General features: G+C 47.8%; 1 protein-coding gene across 2 annotated transcripts in view; it reads left to right on the forward strand.

Moving 5' to 3' along the window:
* Positions 1 to 231: 231 nt before the first annotated feature.
* UCK2 (uridine-cytidine kinase 2) overlaps positions 232 to 18,548 on the forward strand; it is an 80,623-nt gene continuing 62,306 nt past the window's right edge. Inside the window, exon 1 of one of the 2 annotated variants that reach the window (XM_077886919.1) lies at positions 232 to 405. In XM_077886919.1, coding sequence (XP_077743045.1) covers positions 247 to 405 — 159 coding nt within the window. In that variant the 5' untranslated portion in view covers positions 232 to 246. Of the gene's footprint in view, positions 406 to 10,568; positions 10,717 to 18,548 lie in introns of those variants that run through there. The other variant, XM_077886920.1, reaches the window with a different exon arrangement.

Raw genomic sequence — 18,548 nt, forward strand, 5'->3', positions numbered from 1 at the left:
GAACTTTTTAAGCCAGAAAACAATTATAACAAATTATTAATAACTGCATATTAAACATGAGACGTCTGGGGATGCCTGGGTGGCTCAGTGGTTGTGCACCTGCCTTCGGCTCAAGATGTGATCCTGGAGTTCCGGAATCGAGTTCCACATTGGGCTTCCTACACGGAGCCTGTTTCTCCCTCTGCCTATGTCTCTGCCTCTCTCTATATTTCTCATGAATAAATAAATAAAATCTTAAAAATAAGCATGAGACGTCTATCTAATATAAAGCTAAAGTCATTAAGTATCCTTCTCCATGTAAATAGGTCTCTTAAGACCTCCAAAGTAACAAAATACTGCTTATTTCCTTGTAAGAGAGAATTTGTTGTTTTGACACTTGGTTACTATCGAGACACATTTCTTAGGGTGAGTTCCACAGAACACTGGTTCTGCCCCTTGGCTGTAGGCAAACCAGAAAAAAAAAAAGATTCTCTCTGGTTGGGTAACTTTGGTAAAACACTGATTTAAACAAATATAGGTAAGTTTCTTAATGATGGTATTTCCCAGGGTGCTAAATGTGCTGATAGACCTGGTGACTCTCCAAGAAGTGGAAACACAGTAGTGTGCAGGTTTTTCCAAATTTATTTGGAAAATATAATTTTTCCTCCCAGAGTCAGTTTCAAGGCATGTATTTTGGGAAACAGTGCTCTAGGGTGTTCAAGAAAGAGTTCTTTTTATAGTGAGGGGTAATGAAGGGCCCTACCCTTCTTATTTATGATGGGATTTATCCATATCTAAAGATACGATGATCTGCGAGCCTGGGTCACTCAGTTGGTTGAATGTCTGCCTTCAGGGCAGCCCCGGTGGCTCAGCGATTTAGTTTAGCGTTGCCTTTGGCTCAGGGCCTGATCCTGGAGACCCGGGATTGAGTCCCACGTCGGGCTCCCTGCATAGAGCCTGCTTCTCCCTCTGCCTGTGTCTTTGCCTCTCTCTCTCTCTGTATCTCTCATGAATAAATAAATAAAATCTTAAAAAAAAATGCCTTCACCTCAGGTCGATCTCAGGGTCCTGGGGTCAAGCCCCGAGTCGGGCTCCCTGTTTAGTGGAGAGTCTGCTTCTCCCTCTCCCTCTGCTCCTCCCTCCTCCCTCTCTCTCTCAAATGGATAAATAAAATATTTTTTAAAAAGATGCAATGATCATTGTACATTGTTTTTGATCCAGATCTATATTATTTAAAGTACAGACTTTTCAAATATTTAACCTTATATTTTTAAAAAATAAATGACTAGGGATCCCTGGGTGGCTCAGCGGTTTAGCGCCTGCCTTTGGCCCAGGGCGCGATCCTGGAGACCCGGGATCGAATCCCACGTCGGGCTCCCGGTGCATGGAGCCTGCTTTTCCCTCTGCCTATGTCTCTGCCTCTCTCTCTCTCTCTGTGTGTGTGACTATCATAAATAAATAATAAAAAAAATTTAAAAAAAAATAAATGACTAGGTTGTGATCATATATTAGATTTGGTTTGTTAAAATTGTGTTCAGGATTTTTATATGTTCTCATGAGAGACTCTGGCCTTTAATTTTCCATTTTTGTGATATGTTCTCAGACGTCGGTGGTAAAGCTATGCTGGTCTCATAAAATGAGTTGTGACGCGTTCCATCGTTTTCTTCTCTCTGGCGGAAGGCCATGTAATCTTGGTATTAACTCTCCTTAAATGTTTGGTAGAATCTGCTGGTGAAAGTGTCAGAGCCTAGAATATTTGTTGTGTTTTATTTCACTGGGAAGTTTTCAATTTTGCAAGAGGTGTCAGAGTCACTCGGTGTGTGGGGGGGCAAAGCCCCACAGCCTTGCCAGCAATGCACTGTGGACTTAGGCACAAATGGGGAAAATCCTTCAAGCAGCTTTGCCAGCCTGCAGGTGAGGTTCTGGTTCAGAACAAGTAGTGAAACAGCCAGCAATTTAGCAGGGGAATCCTGGAAGTAAGATAGGCACAGAATGGCTGAGATAAGCTTCTAGGATAACTACACATGGGTGGAGGGGACCTCAGAGATCTTGGAGAGGCCAGAGGAAAAAGACAGCCTTTCAGCCAGAACCACCATCTTCCAGCAATTCGCCAAAATGACCAATACAAAGGGAAAGGGAAGAGGTACCTGCTGTATGTTCTCTAGGCCTTTTGGAAAATATGGAGTTGTTCCTTTGACCACACACAAGCGAATCTACAAGAAAGGTGATATTGGCTCCATCAAGGGAATGGGCACTGTTCAGAGAGGAATGCCTCACAAATGTTTCCATGTTACCCAGCGTGCTCTTGGCATGGTTGTTAACAAACAAGTGAAGGGCAAGATCCTGGCCCAAAGAATTAATGTATTGAGCATATTAAGCACCCAAACAGCCAAGATAGCTCCCTGAAGCGGGTAAAGGAAATGATCAGAAAAAGAAGGAACCTTAAAGACCAGCCTGCCCCACCCAGAGAAGTGCACTTTGTGAGAGCCAGTGGAAAGGAATCTGAGCTGCTGGAACCCAGTCCCTGTGAATTCATGGCATGGTAAATGTAAGAAAAAAAAAAAAAAACCCAAAAACCAAAACAGGGGCGCTTGAGTGGCTTGGTTGGGTAAGCATCTGACTCTTGATCTTAGCACAGGTCCTGATCTCAGGGTTGTGAGTTCAAGCCCTGAGTTGGACCCCACTCTAGGCATGGAGCCTACTTTAGAAAAAAAAAAAAAAAGGCTAAAGATAGAGGGGAGCCTTGAGAACTGGCTGAATCTTTGAGTGCATTCCCCAAAAGATAATGAACAATTTGGTTGGATATTTTGGTTTGCTGTCAGCATGTGATGGCCAGAAGTGCCTCAAAGACCTCTACCTACAAAGAACATAATGAACCCAGCGCCCCAGCTAATGCGCTCTGAAATACATGCTGCATTTGCTCCCTGGCCATGCTTCCCGTAGGCTCTCACAGCCAGTGCCATTGCGTCATTGGACTACTGAGGCACGTCCATTCCTACAGATGATGGGGTTCTTCTGATCGCTAACAACCTAGACATAAGGACTCACAGCAGCTTGGCTGAACCTTCTCCGTCTGCATCATTGTCTAGAATGCTTCCGCCCACCCTTCATTGTCTCTGTGCCTCCCCCATAGATGGGGTCAAGTCTGAATTGCGGTCTGAAGGACCTCTCTCCCAGGCTTTTCCAGCTCCTTCCTGTTTCTTCTCACAGCCACTTCCCATCGTCCTTACTCCTATTGGCAGGTGCTTCCTAGGGGGTTCAGATTAGCACCAATGGTATCAAGAGTGGTCCAAGAAAATTGGTGGTCAGATGAGGATTTGGGACTGGCTTATCTGTTGCCCAGCAGGTGAGGAGAATGCTGCCCTGCCCTTGGGAAATGAGACATGGCACAAGGTGGTGGCTCACTGGGTAAAGATTTCCCTCATGGTGACCTGGGAAAATGTCCTGGTGGAGGAGAAAGGTTGTGGCAGGTACAGTGTTTCAGGCCTTTCAAAGATATGGAGGACCCAAAGCCTACAGACACTGGAGTTGGCTTGTTGCTGCTAAGTGGTAATGATACTCTGCTGTTGGCAAGCAGTGGCTGGGTGTGAGAGAGCACCTCTGGTAGCTTCCAAAGAGGCCCCGGTGTCTTGCAGTTAGAAGGACAGGCACATTTGAGCAGCAGGCTGAAAAACAAATTGTTTGAGCCTTAGAGCTCTGCAGTTGTTTTCATTGGTCAGCCACGGCAGGAGGTGTAGGGGACTGTTAGGGCCTTCCTGACAAAAACCGAGGATCCTGAAATATGAGTAGGGACATCTGGATGGATGCCTTTGAGGATATTGCCTGTGCAACCACCATGCTCTGGTACCCTCTGTGCTCGCAAAAGGGCCTATATTCCCTAAGAGGAGCTGACAGTTCTGAGATGCTCTGCTCTGAAGCTGCCCTCACCCCTACTTCTGCATCTCCTGGCTACCAGACTGATAACTGGGGTTATGTAAGGTCTGGGTAAATTACAGTAAAAATTCTACTTGTGTGCATGTGTGGGCACATGTTTTCCTGGGGAAATCTGTTGCCTTTGTTTGTTTTTGTTTTTTTTTTTTTTAGTCTGTGACTAAAAATATTTCTGAAACACTAGCTTTCCTCCCTTTAAGCCTTAGGGCTCCTTCCCACCAGGAATAGTTGTAATTTCATTACAAAGCAGAATTGAAGTAATTTTCCCTCCTAATGACCTGGGGAGAATTCACTCTGGCATATCAAAATAACTTTATAGAAAAGTCCCACTTATAAAAAAAAAAAAAGGAAGAAGGAAAGGAAAATACCACTTGAACCCTAAGCAAAGATTAATCTGCTGGATCTGCTCATCTCCTTTGGCCTCCAACACCAATTGGCGCTTCAGCCCATCGTCTCAAGGACAGTCAAATCTGCCGTCCTGGGCCACCAACGTAAATACAAGCCACCAGACTAAATCTAAGTACTCCTCCGAGGCAGTTGTCATCATCTGCACCATCGTTTGCCTCACTTCTGGATGGTCACCAGGCCTGGGCCTGGGATGATGCAAGAAGGCCCTTAGAGCCAACACTTAAGGAGAGGCTTGTTTTCAAGGCTCCCCCTACACTCGCACTTGCTCCATCTGAAAGCGAGAACATTCTTACATTTTGCAGCCTGGGATCTCCCTCATCAAATCCAAGTCACCGTACATCACCAACTACAGTGTATCATTGACAGTGTGATGGAAAGAGCGATAGTGTCAGGATAAGGGAGGGGGGAGATGTTGTCATTTACAGGAAAGATGACCTGGAGCTAAATAGGGGAGATGAAGGAAGTCACTGCAGAAAAGTGGGAGAGCAAGGATTTAGTCTGGAGACAGGGAAAGAAGTGAGGGGTCAGAGGCAGGCCTGGGAAAAGCCCTGTGAACAGGATGAAGCTAAATGGCTTAGAACATAGACAGTGAATGAAATGAGGTTGCCAGGAGCTTGCTCTTACTGGGTTCCAGTAGTGTCTGGTATATCCTGGTATGGGGACAGGAGACAAACTGGGAAAATCTCTACGGAATGGCAATCTGAATGTTAACCTTTTCTAAGTGTGGGAAAGCTGCTTAGGGCATATGGTATTTCTAAAGTTGGGCAAACTAAAACGTAAAGGCCTATGATGTTCCCAGGTGACTGTGTTGGTTAAGTGTCAGACTCTTGATTTTGGCTCAGGTCATGATGTCAGGGTCATGACATTGAGCCCCATGTTGGGCTCTACACTAGGCATGGAGCCTGCTTAAGAATCTCTCTCCCGGGATCCCTGGGTGGCACAGCGGTTTGGTGCCTGGCTTTGGCCCAGGGCGTGATCCTGGAGACCCGGGATCGAATCCCACATCAGGCTCCTGGTGCATGGAGCCTGCTTCTCCCTCTGCCTATGTCTCTGCCTCTCTCTCCTTCTCTCTCTGTGACTATCATAAATAAATAAAAATTAAAAAAAAAAAAAAAAAAGAATCTCTCTCCCTCTGCCTCTCCCCCTCCCCCAATAAATAAAGGCTCTTGTGTGACTATTATCTTTGCAGGGGAAAGCTGTATGTGCAAAAATCAATATGTTGAATTTAACGAAATTAACCAAACTCATATATGTAACATTTTATAGGTTACAAAATCTCCTGACATTCTTTTTAATCCAGTCTTCTGTGCCTTTGCTCATTTCTGTTCCCACTTCCTAAAAATCTCTTTCCTCTCCTAGCCTGCTGGTTGAAACTTTTTTAAAACGGCTTTACTGAGATATAATCCACATACCATACAACTCACCAATATAAATTGTACAATCCAGTGGTTCTTAATGACAACCAAAGTTGTGTAACCATCAAGACAATTTTAGACCATTGATCTAAAAAGAGGGGCACCTCGGTAGTTCAGTGGGTTATATGCAGACTCTTGATTTTGGCTCAGGCTATGATCTCGGGGTTGTAAGATGGAGCTTGGGAGCCTGCTTGAGATTCTCCTCCCCTTCTCATCTGCTCTGACCCTCACTCTCACTCTAAAATAATAAAAAGAAATCCTGGGAGTACCTGGTTGGCTTAGTGGGTAGAGCATTGACTGTTGATCACAGTGTCATGAGTTCAAGCCCTCCATTGGGTGTGGAGTCTCTTTTAAAAATAAGTAAATAGAAAGAAATCTTAACTCATCTAGCAGCCACTCCTTATTTCCTTCCCAACCACCCTTGCTGTTGACAACCACCAATCTACTTTCTATCTCTATAGATGTACCTGTTCTGGATATTACCTTTTAATTTTTACCTTTGAGTGACCTTGGGGATTAGGAATTCTTATCTTTGGAGCTCCTAAACCCTAAATGGTGGGATTTCTGTGATGAATAGAAGGGGAAGGAAGCTGCTACATATCAACATATAGTCTTTATTTTCACAACCATCCTACAAACCACTTATCACTTAACAGTTGACACTGAAGCCCATAGAAATTAAGTAACTTGCCAAAGGGTACAAAGTAGTAAAGCACCGGGTGTAAACCTGGCTTTCCCAACTAGAGCTCGTTGTCCTCTTTCCACGAGATCAGTGATTCTCAAACTCTGGTGGGCACTAGAGGTACCTGGAATATTTACCAAACACAGATTGCTGGGCTCCACCTACAGGGTTTTGGATTCTTTAGCTGTGGGATGGGCCCAAGCTTTTGCATTCCCAGATGCTGCTACAGCTGGGGTTTGAGACTATGCTCTATCAGGCTGCCAACGGTATCTGAGAATGTGATTAGGATCACAGAGCCAAATGTAAGGAGCTTTAATGTCATCTGGCCATCTTTTCAGAACAGTAGTACTCATGATCTGTCCAGGCAATTGCTGATTGATGAAAGGCAATAAAGAAAATGAAAATGTTTCAGTGGCAAGCTAAAGTTTGATGACATTTTTTTTCCGGTTTAGAAATGTGATAAGCAATTAGAGAATTAGCCATGGTTTGTGAAGCGCCTAGTGGTAGAACTTTTCTGGTGGAGACAATATGTGTTCCTTGTCTAGTTTGGACCTATGGTTACTTAGAAGGCAGGCAGGCAGACAGAGGACCGTGAGCGGCAGTGTCTCTTGCTGTTCTTTGGCTACAGCTGCAGCTGCACACTCATGCTGACTTCACCCCCATGTGTTAACTAGGCCAGAACTTGAACAGGCTGAAATCCGTTTATAAAAGAAAATGATCACAGATACCGAGAAAATGTATTTCCTTGACTCTGTTCTAACTCTGATTTTATTGAACACGTTTGATCTTTTTTGGCTTGGTGGGTGGGGAAGGAGGACAGTTGGAAATCACTTAATTCAGAATCTGCAGTGTAATTGCTACGGGAGACTCAAACGTGATTTGAACATCCCCAGCTATGGGATTTGGTGACCAGGCTCCTGAGAGAGGATGACACAGCACAGGGAATAGCACAGACAGCCTGCCTGGCTTTATAGAGAGCCGAAATACAAAAGTCCTTGTAGAGGTCACCGGTGCTGAGAATACCCTTAATTTAAATGGACTTGGATAACTTCCTTACGTGTAGGTAAGGCAGCCCTAGGGACAATAGTGAAAACAGGGAGTGCAGAGTGCAGCTGGATGTCCTTGCTAATTAGGCCTTACCTTATATAGACAGCTTTTGTTTTTTCCAGAGCACTTTTATGTCTATTAACTTATGCACAGAGGCCAACATTATTAAACAAGGTACAGAAGGGGCACCTGGCTGGCTCAGTATAGTATGTGACTCTTGATCTTGGGGTGGTGAGTTTGAGCCCGTTAGGGGGAGAGATTACATTAAAAAATAAAAGATAAAACAAAATCTTAGGGACATGTGGGTGGCTCAGCGGTTGAGTGTCTGTCTGCCTTTGGCTTAGGGTGTGATTCTGGGGTCCTGGGATGGAGTCCTGCATCGGGCTTCTTGAAGGGAGCCTGCTTCTCCCTCTGTCTATGTCTCTGCCTTTCTCTGTGTGTCTCTCACAAATAAATAATCTTAAAAAAAAAAAACAATAAAAATCTTTAAACAAGGTACAGATAAGTATAATGGGTTAGCTCAGTTAATGAGTTGGTTCAACTAGTTAATAGATGGACACAGAAGACTAGATGTAGACAGTTATTTGGAATGCCAGAAAAAGAAAACATTTGGAAATACTAGTAGCCATGTAAATACCATGTAGGGAATACCACCTTTCATTCTAAAATGGTGGCGGTGAAGTTTATATGTGGTCCTTTTTGACTTCTTCCATATTTTTCATTTGTTCATTCAATACAATGAACACGTACTGAATGCTTCCTCCTTGCTAATCCTTCTGCACAGTGGGCCTTGGGAATGTAGAAGCAAGACCTGATGTTTCTTCATTTATTCAACAAATATTTGTTAAGGCCCTATGTGTACCAGAAACTATTTTAGGTGTTGGGGATATAGTAATAATAATAATAATAATAATAATAATAATAATAAAAAGGCAAGAAATGTATAAACCAGCTTGGAGTAAACCACTGCAAACTAACAAGGTAAAGGCAGGTAAGTATAATTAAAATGTGCTGGAAAGAGTGATGGGTAGATGACCAGTGTGATAAAGCAAGTATAGCACAATGTTCATGGTAGACTCTAGATGGTGGTTATATCAGTGTTTACTGTAAAATATTTCAGACTCTGTTTGAAAAAAATTTTTTAAGGATTTTGAGAGAGAGAGAAAGAGGGAGAGAGAGGGAGCACAAGGGGCAGAGGGAGAAGCAGATTCCCCAATGAGCAGGGAGCCAGCTCCAAGGAACATAATAAAGCCAGATCCCAGGCCTCTGAGATCTTAACCAACTGAGCCATCCAGGCTCCCCTGAAAATTTTTATGATGAAATATCATGGAAAAAGAGCTATAGAAATAAAGAAGGTGGGGACTTGGAAAAAGTTCATAGAGGATATGGCCTCCTTTTATCCCGCTCTCCTTTCTCGAGCTACCTGATATCCCCTTAGCTCTGGGTCCATCAAGTTTTCCAAATTCCAACAGGGTTTATCTTGGGCTATAAAGAGCTCTGCAAAAGTCTTTGAAGACTGTTAGATCTCTTTAGTGGAGAAAAGATGTTGGCGAGGAGAGGCAGCCTCACGAATCATGTAAAACTCACTCACCCCACAGCCATGTGGCAAGACATCCTCCTTCTAGCTGACCTCTCCTAAATGCCTGCCTTTACCACCAGGGAGCCACTCTCTCCATCTTTGCCTCCTGTAGAAGCTTCTGTGGAATTTGGTTTTGGATGAGGACATGAAATATTTCAGAGGTGAAAGGAAGATTGTGCTAATACTCTTAATTTTTCCTAGCAATTAAAAAAAATTCTGAATTTAAGGTAACTTACTAAGTTTGAAAAAATGCTACTGACCTAAGCTGTCTTTTAGACTGTAGGTGCCCATCAGTTCATCAGTTGCAGGTTCACAGGGGCAGAGGCTGGAAGCTACTTATCTAGTCCTACCTCCACCCAGTGTAGCCCCACAAAAGTTCCCTTTGGGGTCCCAGCTTTGTAGGGGGCCTCTTCCAACTCTTACATAAGGCCTAGACCGTACCAGCAGCTATTCTAAGAACTTTGAATAAGACAATTCATTTAATGCAACAATCCTAGGATAGGGTTGCCATTGTTATTCCCATGTAACAGATGAGAACACTGAGGCACAGGGAGATTATGTAACTCGCTCATGGAGCTAGCTGCATGGGTGTGCATGCAGAAATCTGCCTTCAAAGGTGGGGGCTGCTCTGAGTCACCGGCAGATCCCGCCTTTCTAATCAAGTGACTAATTGCCCATCTCTCAAAAACCAGTTCACTTGAAGGTATTGATGGGTCAAAGTGGCATCCATCACTATTTTAATGTTCGCATAAATCTTAACTCCACAGGAACCTCAGCATTTGTGATCTCAAACTATGGGTTGAAGGGGCCTTGCCTTTTGGAGGGAGTGAGCCCTTCAGATAAGCCCCTCCCACTACCCTTCTCTGGGGACAAGGACTCTAGGGAGTCGCCTACTGAGGAGGATGGTGTTTCCAAGAGAGGAAATATTGAAAGCCGGCGTCTGACATATTTTGGCAAACGGGAGGGGGAAAAATTTTCATCTGGGGAAAACACAAGTTTTTAGCCTGAATAGTGGGTCAATGTCATGAACTCTCTGCCTCGTCTTGGTCTCCCACGCGTGCTCGAATTTCGCTTCCCAACCCCGGGGCGTCGGCCTGCGGCCCCCGTGGCCCCGCATCCCCCTGGAAACGGGGCGGCGCAGCGGCGGAGGTCGCCGGGGAAAGGGTTAAGCCGGCGGGGGGGGGTGGGGGGGGTGGGGGCGGGGAGGGCCGGGCTCACACCTCTCCGGGAGACCTCGGGCGGCGGCGCGGGGCCCGCGAGGGGCGGAGGCTGGGGCCGGGACGCCTGCCGCCTGCCGCCTGCCGCCTCCGCCTCGGCGAATAGCAGCGCGCTGCCCGCCCGGATTGGAGCAGCAGCATCACGCTGACCTCGCCTGGGCTGGGAGCCGAGCCGGCCGCTGCGGGCAGAGCAGCCTCGCGGCGCCTCCGGGAAGCGCAGCCCCACGGCCGAGCTCCGGGCGGGGCGCGGGGAGCGGCGCGGAGCGGGGCGCGGGGCGCGGGGCGCGGGGAGCGGGGAGCCCGGCGCGGGCGGGGAGCGTGCGTCCGGCGGCGGCAGCGGGAGGAGGGGCGGCGCCAGCCATGGCCGGGGACAGCGAGCAGACCCTGCAGAGCCACCAGCAGCCCGGCGGCGGCGAGCCCTTCCTCATCGGCGTCAGCGGGGGCACGGCCAGCGGCAAGGTACGGCGGCGGGCGGGCTGCGGGGCGGCGGGGCGGGCGGCGGGGCGGCGGGGCGGCGGGGCTGCGGCCCGGGCCGGTCGGGGCTGCGGCCGCCGCGTGGCCCGCGCGCCCCCGCTCCTGGCGGCGCTCCAGCGCTCGGGCTTCCTCGCGGCCGGCGGGCTCCGGGGGCGCGCGGGGTCCCGGGCGGCTCCTCGGGGCGACCCGCGGGGAGGCGGAGGCTTATTGTTTTGCGGGTCGGTCGGCGGGGTGGGCGCCGGGGGCCCCGATGCGCCGCCTCCCCCGGGACCCCGGGACCCCGGGACCCCGGGGCGGGGCGGGCGGGGCGCGCGGGGCGGCGTCCCGGGGACGCGGGACGGAGGGGGAGGGGGAGGGGGAGGGGAGGGGAGGGGAGGGGGCAATCCTGGCGCCCGCTCGCTGCGGGGACGTCGGCGTCCGGGCTGCGAGGGGGCCGCGGCCGGCTTCCAGGAGAAAGTTGCGCGGGCTCGGGCTCCCGCACGCGGGGAGGACGCGCCCCGGGCCCCGCGGAGGGGGCCCCCCTGGGTGTCCGGCCCCCGCCCCGCGCCGCCCCCGCGCCGCTCTTTGTTTTATCGGCGAGGCCTGGAGAAGCCGGGGGGGCGGGGGGATGCGCTCGTGGCGCGACCCCGGCTTCCCCGCGGCGGCGGGTGGCGTCCTGCAGCGGCTCCGGTGCCCGCGGCTGCCTCGGGACGCGGCCCGTGTGGCGGCCTGGGCGCGGGGGCGCGGGGGCGCGGGGGCGCGGGGGCGCGGGCGCCGGGAGGGGATGCGCGGCGCGGGGAGGCCGTTGGCGCCATGAGGAGCGCGCCACGAGGTCCGCCGCCGCGGGCTCCCCCTCCCGGGCCGCGCTGCGGGGTGCGGGGTGCGGGGCGCGGGGCGCGGGGCGCGGGGCCGCCGCGAGCCTCCTGACGGTCGAGCGGGTGGGCTCTCCGGCTCCCGGGGCTCGGGGTTCGCCCCGGGCCGACTGCCTCTTTTTTTTTTTTCCCCCTTTACCAAATTGTTAGGTGTTCCCTGCTGGTGCCGTTCCTAGTAATTAAAAGCAAACCCACGATGCCCAGTTCTTTGCAGAAGCTTTCCCTGGCCTTTCGGGGTGATCCCCGGCCCCCTCTTTCCGCAGCATATGCCTGTTGCGCGGGACCTTTTCGTCCGTGGCTGTGTTCCCAGCGCTCCCAGCCCGACGCCTGACACCCGGTCGGCCCCCCAGTGTTTGCCCGAGGTCCAGACCCCCTGGGGGAGGGAGGCTCACAAGGGCAGAGGAGTGTGGCTTTTACAGACAATGACCTTGGCAATCGCCTACATGGTGTGGGCACCGCAGAAGTGAAAACTTGAGACCCTGATGGGGGAAGTAAATCTGTTCCCTGGTCATCACCTGGTCTCAGTTCATACTCACTGCAAGTCCCAAGTGTTACTTCTGTAATGTGTCAAGTGGGAGCTGGTCGTGAGCCATGATGGGAGTAGGAACCCTGTCTCTGGGATTCTTTTATTTATTTATTTTTTTAAGATTTTATTTATTTATGAAAGAGAGAGAGGGGCAGAGACACAGGCAGAGAGAGAAGCAGGCTCCATGCAGGAAGCCCAGTGTGGGACTCCATCCCCCGTCTCCAGGATCAGGCCCTGGGCCGAAGGCGGGTGCTAGACCGCTCAGCCACCAGGGCTGCCCACCTGGGATTCTCATCAAGGAGAAGATTAGAGAAACTCTGGAGAAAGGGTCTTTTTTTTTTTTTTTTTAAACAACAACAACAAAAAACAGATTCTTATATTTCTTCTGAAAGGACAGGTCTAGAGAGAGCCAGAAGTCACACTGGAAGAGAAAAAAGGAACAGCATTAAACATGTTGGACACTTTGGGCTCTGAAAAATACTATGTCCTTGTTTAAGATTATTCTAATCATTAAAAAAATATTATTTATTTATTCATGAGGGACACAGAGGGAGAGAAAAAGAGAGAGGCAGAGACACCTTCCCTGCAGAGGGAAAAGCAAGCTCCATGCAGGGAGCCCGACATGGGACTCGATCCTGGGTCTCCAGGATCAGGCCCTGGACTGAAGGCGGTGCTAAACCGCTAAGCCACCCAGGCTGCCCTAATCATTTTTTTTTTTAAAGTAACATTTATTCCCTTTTTTTGTTTTTTAAAGATTTTACTATTTATTTATTCATGAGAGATACAGAGAGAGGCAGAGACACAGGTAGAGGGAGAAGCAGGCTCCATGCAGGGAGCCTGACATGGGACTCGATCCCGGGTCTCCAGGATCACACCTGGGGCTAAAGGCATCACGAAACCGCTGAGCCACCCGGGCTGCCCTGCCCTAATCATTTTTGTTGTTGTTGTTATTTAAAAAAGTCCAAAGGAGCATCGGACTTCTGTAATTCCATATTGTAGTCCATCTGCTGTGATAACATCATGGTTCTTTTATCTAGTCTTAGTGCCTTTCCTGCAAGGAATTCAAAGTTTCAGGGTTTTGTTTTGTTTCGTTTTGTTTTAAAGAGGGTGATCAGTGTCAACAGGCTGGACCTCCTTTGGAAACCTGAACATAGTAGTGCAAGAGGATCTAGAAGTGAGATTGATCTGTGTTCCCTGGGTATTTATTATGTGCCTGTTAATAGAATTTGGAAGAAACAAAAGGATCAAAAAGGACAATTTTAGAGCTCGAAGGAACCTCAGAGTCCCTGGAGTCCAACACTTAGTCTCATCACTTATAGATGAGAAAAACATCGTAGTCAGGTCACATATTTCCCAGCGAAGCCCCAGGTTCTAGACTGGTGCTGTTCATTCCCTGCTATTCCTTGGTCAAGGCAGAATCGACTTAGGAAAAGTTAAGACTAAGGTTGGGGGGTTGGGGGGACCTGTTTTACAGCCTTTACCTTGGACATAGCTGTGGAATGGTTTCAGAAGTACTTGATCCAAAGGGAAATGGAAATGTAGATTGCTTTGTACCCTGGGCCCAGCCCTGTAGATCTTGATTATTCCCACCCTAACCCCTCCTTTATGAGAAGAAACCACTCCCTGTTCAGCTTCTCTTGAGTGCTCTAATTTGTGTCAATGTTGTAGCTGCCCTAGGTACAAGTATTGTACCTTAGCTAAATTATTTTGGATGTAGAAGGCAAAAATAGTAATTGTGGCTCCATATATCACATATTTTTAGTCTTCGAAGTAAAGATGAATTAGAACTTTAGAGTCAGCTTTGCTAGTCCGGCATGGCAAGTCATTGTTCCAAAGTCATCTTGAAATTGCAGGGGGTTGAAAAAGTTGTTCTGATCTGTGTTAAAAACCAGGTTCTCAACCTTTCCTTTGAAAGGACAGGTCTAGAAAGCAGGAAGTCAAACTGGAAGAGGAAAAAAGTAGTATAAACTTCTCCACCTGCATGTATGTCCATGACAGTTGGCGCCAATCCCCTTTTCCTTTTTGCTGTGACTTCTTCCTTGTCCAATTAAAATAGCTTCTTACCCTATACCTTCGCGGCCATGAGAGTGGGCCTCCGTGGCTGTAGCTCTCATTGTCTCACTCTCCATTCTGGAAACCTTGGGCCACTCTCCGTTGCCCAGACTGCTGGTCATATACTTCAGCACAGCGCAAATCCCCTTGACCCCCAAATGTGGTCCCAGACTTTATTTTTCCCCCTCTTCCTTCCTGTCTCTACCCAAATGCACCCAGACACATCTGTGGAACTGCTTTCACTTACACTTTTGCTCTTGGGGTCTTCTCTGGCATGACCTATAATCCTTTTAAGCCTTTAGTTCTGTAAATACTTCCTCCAGGGAACTCTGTTACTCATTTCCTTAGAATTACTTCTTGTCTCTAATGCTTCCATAGTTTTAACTGCATTCACCGCATTTTTGCCTTGTAGTTGACTACTTCCTCCACCATAATAGAAGTTCTGTAAGAGCATCTCACATATTTGTGTCTTTGTGTCCTTTTTGGTGTTTGATTCAGCATTAGTGTTTAGTGTTCGTTGAACTGAGTTAGGGCAGACCAAAATTTGTAATTACTCTTTGATTATTTATTTATTTATTTATTTAAGAGATTTTATTTATTTAGTCATGAGAGACAGAGAGAGAGGCAGAGACACAGACAGAGGGAGAAGCAGGCTCCCTGCAGGGAGCCCCTTGTGGGCCTCCATCCTAGGACCCCGGGATCATGTCCTGAGCCGAAGGCAGACGCTCAACCCCTGAGCCACCCAGGTGCCCCTATTCTTTGATTATTTAATTCATAAGACTATTTGAATTAGGATTTGAAGCCACAATTGAAACCATATTTAACTCTGTTATTCATGTTGCAGTGCCCCAAATATAAAAAGCGCCCCCACCCTCACCCCTGGGCCCTAATGCATTGGTATTGCTTATCCAAAGCCTCACACTTTTGGGCAGCCCGGGTGGCTAGGCGGTTTGGCGCTGCCTTGGGCTCGGGGCCTGATCCTGGGTTCCCGGGATCGAGTCCCATGTCAGGCTCCCTGCGTGGGGCCTGCCTCTCCCTCTGCCTGTGTCTCTGCTTCTCTCTCTGTGTCTCTCATGAATAAATTTTTTAAAAAATCTAAAAAAAAAAAAAAAAAAAAACCCAGAGCCTTGCATTTTTTTAGTAGGTACTAAATAGGTACTTGTTCAGTGGATGTCGTGCGAAGTACTGTATTAAGTGCTTTCAAGAAGTCAGGATACGAGGATACTTGAGAGAAAGTCTCTGTTAGTATTTACTGTTAAAACTTCCTTGAACCACTTTCACCATCAAGCCAGTTTACCTTTTTCTTTCTTTTTTTTTTTTTTAAGAATTTTCTTTTCCTTTTGAGATAATCTCTGTACCCAACGTCAGGCTTGAACCTACAACCTGGAGATCAAGAGTCCTCTGACCGAGCCAGCCGGGTGCCGCCAAGCCAGTTTATCTTTAAAGCGTTTGATTATCTCTTCCCTTTGAAGTCAGATGGCGTTCCCCCATTGATGGCTAACTTTGGAAGATGAGGTTGGGAGGATTTTTGACTTGCCTGACGTCACGTGGCTAGTAAGTGATACAACTTGGATTGGAATCCAGGTTTTTTTTTTTTTTTTTTTTTTTCCCTCCTTTCCTCAATCTGTGTCAGTTCTGAGCTGTCTTCACAGGCAGCAGGCGGTCCTCTGAAGTATTTTGGGAGAGGTTGGTCTGACTGTGTATGAGTAATACAGACCAAGAGAGGAAACTGCAGTCCCCTCAGAGGTGTGGGCTGTCACCTCAGCTCAGCTTGGCTGTGACTCAGCATCTGCTTTTGGAGCACTCTGGAATGTGCCGTGGGCCTGCGTCTCCTTGGCTCCGTCCCCCTGTTCCTGGGACCTCAGCAGCCATCCCCATCTGGCCAGACTGCTCATTCCACACCTTCCTTCTGTTGGGTGCTCCCAGAACCGTGGGACCGCTTTGGTCCTTGCTGTTTTTCTCAAAGCCGGTGCTGTGTGCTTTCTCCCACCCCAGACGGCAGCCACGGCCATCAAGGCCTGGCATGGTCTGGCCCTGCTGGCCTCTTGCCCTCTACCCCTCTCTCTCTGTGTTGCCGGCACGCCTGGCTTTCCCCCTGCCCAAGGAAGACCGTTGGCTCTGCCGGAAACTCTCTCGTTGGCTGTGCCAGCGCCTAGTGCGGTGCCTGGTAGAAGAAAGAAGTGACAGCCCGTCTTGAGCATCCAGTATGTTCCTCTCCTGCTCGTCTTCCCAGCTGTGCCTGTAGTCAGCTGCCTCCTCTTACATTCCTTGCTTCCAAGTCTTTGAAGTGTGGCTTCTGATGCTCACTCTTTGTGGTCACCCGACTCCAGCTCCCTCTGTGGCATTTGCTGAGATCTAATGCTTGGTGTCCTCATTTCTTTGTTGAATCTTGCTTTAAGGGAGTTCCGGGCTGGGGACACATTGTACTGAGGAGTGTCGCTGCTGAGGAACTTTCTGGCTGGTGGGCTCTGAGGTAGTGCTATTAGATTATTCAAGATCTCTGAGGTCTTTGAGATGCGTGTCTCAATGTTTTAAACCAGTGAGAAAGCTCGGAGGATGTGCTCTCCATGTCTGTGTGCACGGGTGCAGTTTCTTGTCCATCAAACCATTTATATCATTAAGCCAGCTTACTAGCCAGCTTACTAAAGCATTCCGACCATCTCTTTATCGTAATGTATCATGTATACCTATATATGAATTACATAAGTTTAATCTCCATAAAGCACAAATAAAAATTTTAAAACTGAGTAAAATGGAACACTTAAAATGGTGGTTTCTTTAATGTTATAAAACCTTTTGATTGTTGCTAAAATACTTTTTTTTTAAATTTTTATTTATTTATGATAGTCACAGAGAGAGAGAGAGAGAGAGAGAGGCAGAGACATAGGCAGAGGGAGAAGCAGGCTCCATGCACCGGGAGCCCAACGTGGGACTCGATCCCGGGTCTCCAGGATCTCGCCCTGGGCCAAAGGCAGGCGCTAAACTGCTGCGCCACCCAGGGATCCCTAAAATACTTTTTTTTTTAAGACTTTATTTATTTATTTGAGAGAGAGAGTGAGAGAGCACAAGCAAGGGGAGCACCTGTCAGAGAGAGAGGGAAAAGCAGGCTCCCCACTGAGCAGGGGAGCCCGATGGGATGTGGGGCTCAATCCCAAGATCCCGAGATCGTGACCTGAACTGAAGGGAGATGCCTAACCGACTGAGCCACCCAGGCACCCAAGAGTGTTTTACTTTTAAAAATCTTGTTTCACACGTGGTGATTCATGGATCTCAGATGATCTTGGTGATGATAGTCTTGGTGACTATGAGGCTTAAGGTATGGTTCTAAGTTTAGTCTTTTGAATCCTGATTTAAAAACCATCATACTTGAAAAAGTCATCTCCTTAAGAGATCCAAGAGCAAGAAATTCTCCATTTGCAATGTTTACCCAAATCACAATAGTCCCATCCCCCCAAACCAGCTAGAAAATTTTCACCCTCTGTCATCCATCAGCTGTTTTTGCAAATCAGGGTGCTCCATTTAAAGATTTGTTAACTAGCAGATTCAAACTCTACTGAAAGTCACTATTTGGAATATTTTGCAAATTTTTACATGTTTCTGTCTACAGGTTTTATAGGTGCACACATAGGTTTTGGCAACGGAGTTGCTTAACCATGGAAACATTTTTAGATCTCTAACAAAAATTTGATCATCTTCCTTTAATAAATGTAATTGTTTTCTTTCACTCTTACATAAAACAGCAAATCATAACTTTATTTACTTATTTTCTTTAAAGATTTTATTTATTTGAGAGAGAGAGAGCAGAAGCAAGTAGAGGGGCAGAGGGGGAGGGAGAAGCAGACTCTCTGCTGAGCAGGGCTCAGTCCAGGACCCTGGGATGATGACCTGAGCCGAAGGCAGACACTTAACCCACTGAGCCACCCACCCCTCTATTTTTGATATAAGTGTTTTTCATCATGGCTAAAGAGTAGCAAAGGATATATCCTGATATATTGTACATACTGACATTCTGAAACAATAATTGTTTCATTCTTTTAAGCGTATCTAGTGGGTTCTAAATACTGTAATAATTTGGCCTATTGTCATCCATTAAAAAAATACATGAATAAGCTCGTAATTTGAGCCAGAAAGCTTAATTTTTTTTTCCTCCTTGAAATCACATTTCAATTCCACTTTCCCCACAACATAGTAACTTAAGCTCATCTATTTTTATGCTTGAAAATCTTTTATTGGGGATCCCTGGGTGGGTGGCTTAGCGGTTTAGCGCCTGCCTTCAGCTCAGGGCGTGATCCTGGAGTACCGGGATCTAGTCCCACGTCAGGCTCCCTGCATGGAGGCTGCATCTCCCTCTGCCTGTGTCTCTGCCTGTCTCTCTCTGTCTCTCTCAT

This window comes from Canis aureus, chromosome 38 (assembly GCF_053574225.1).
Source record: "Canis aureus isolate CA01 chromosome 38, VMU_Caureus_v.1.0, whole genome shotgun sequence".
In the NCBI taxonomy this organism is placed as follows: Eukaryota; Metazoa; Chordata; class Mammalia; order Carnivora; family Canidae; genus Canis; species Canis aureus.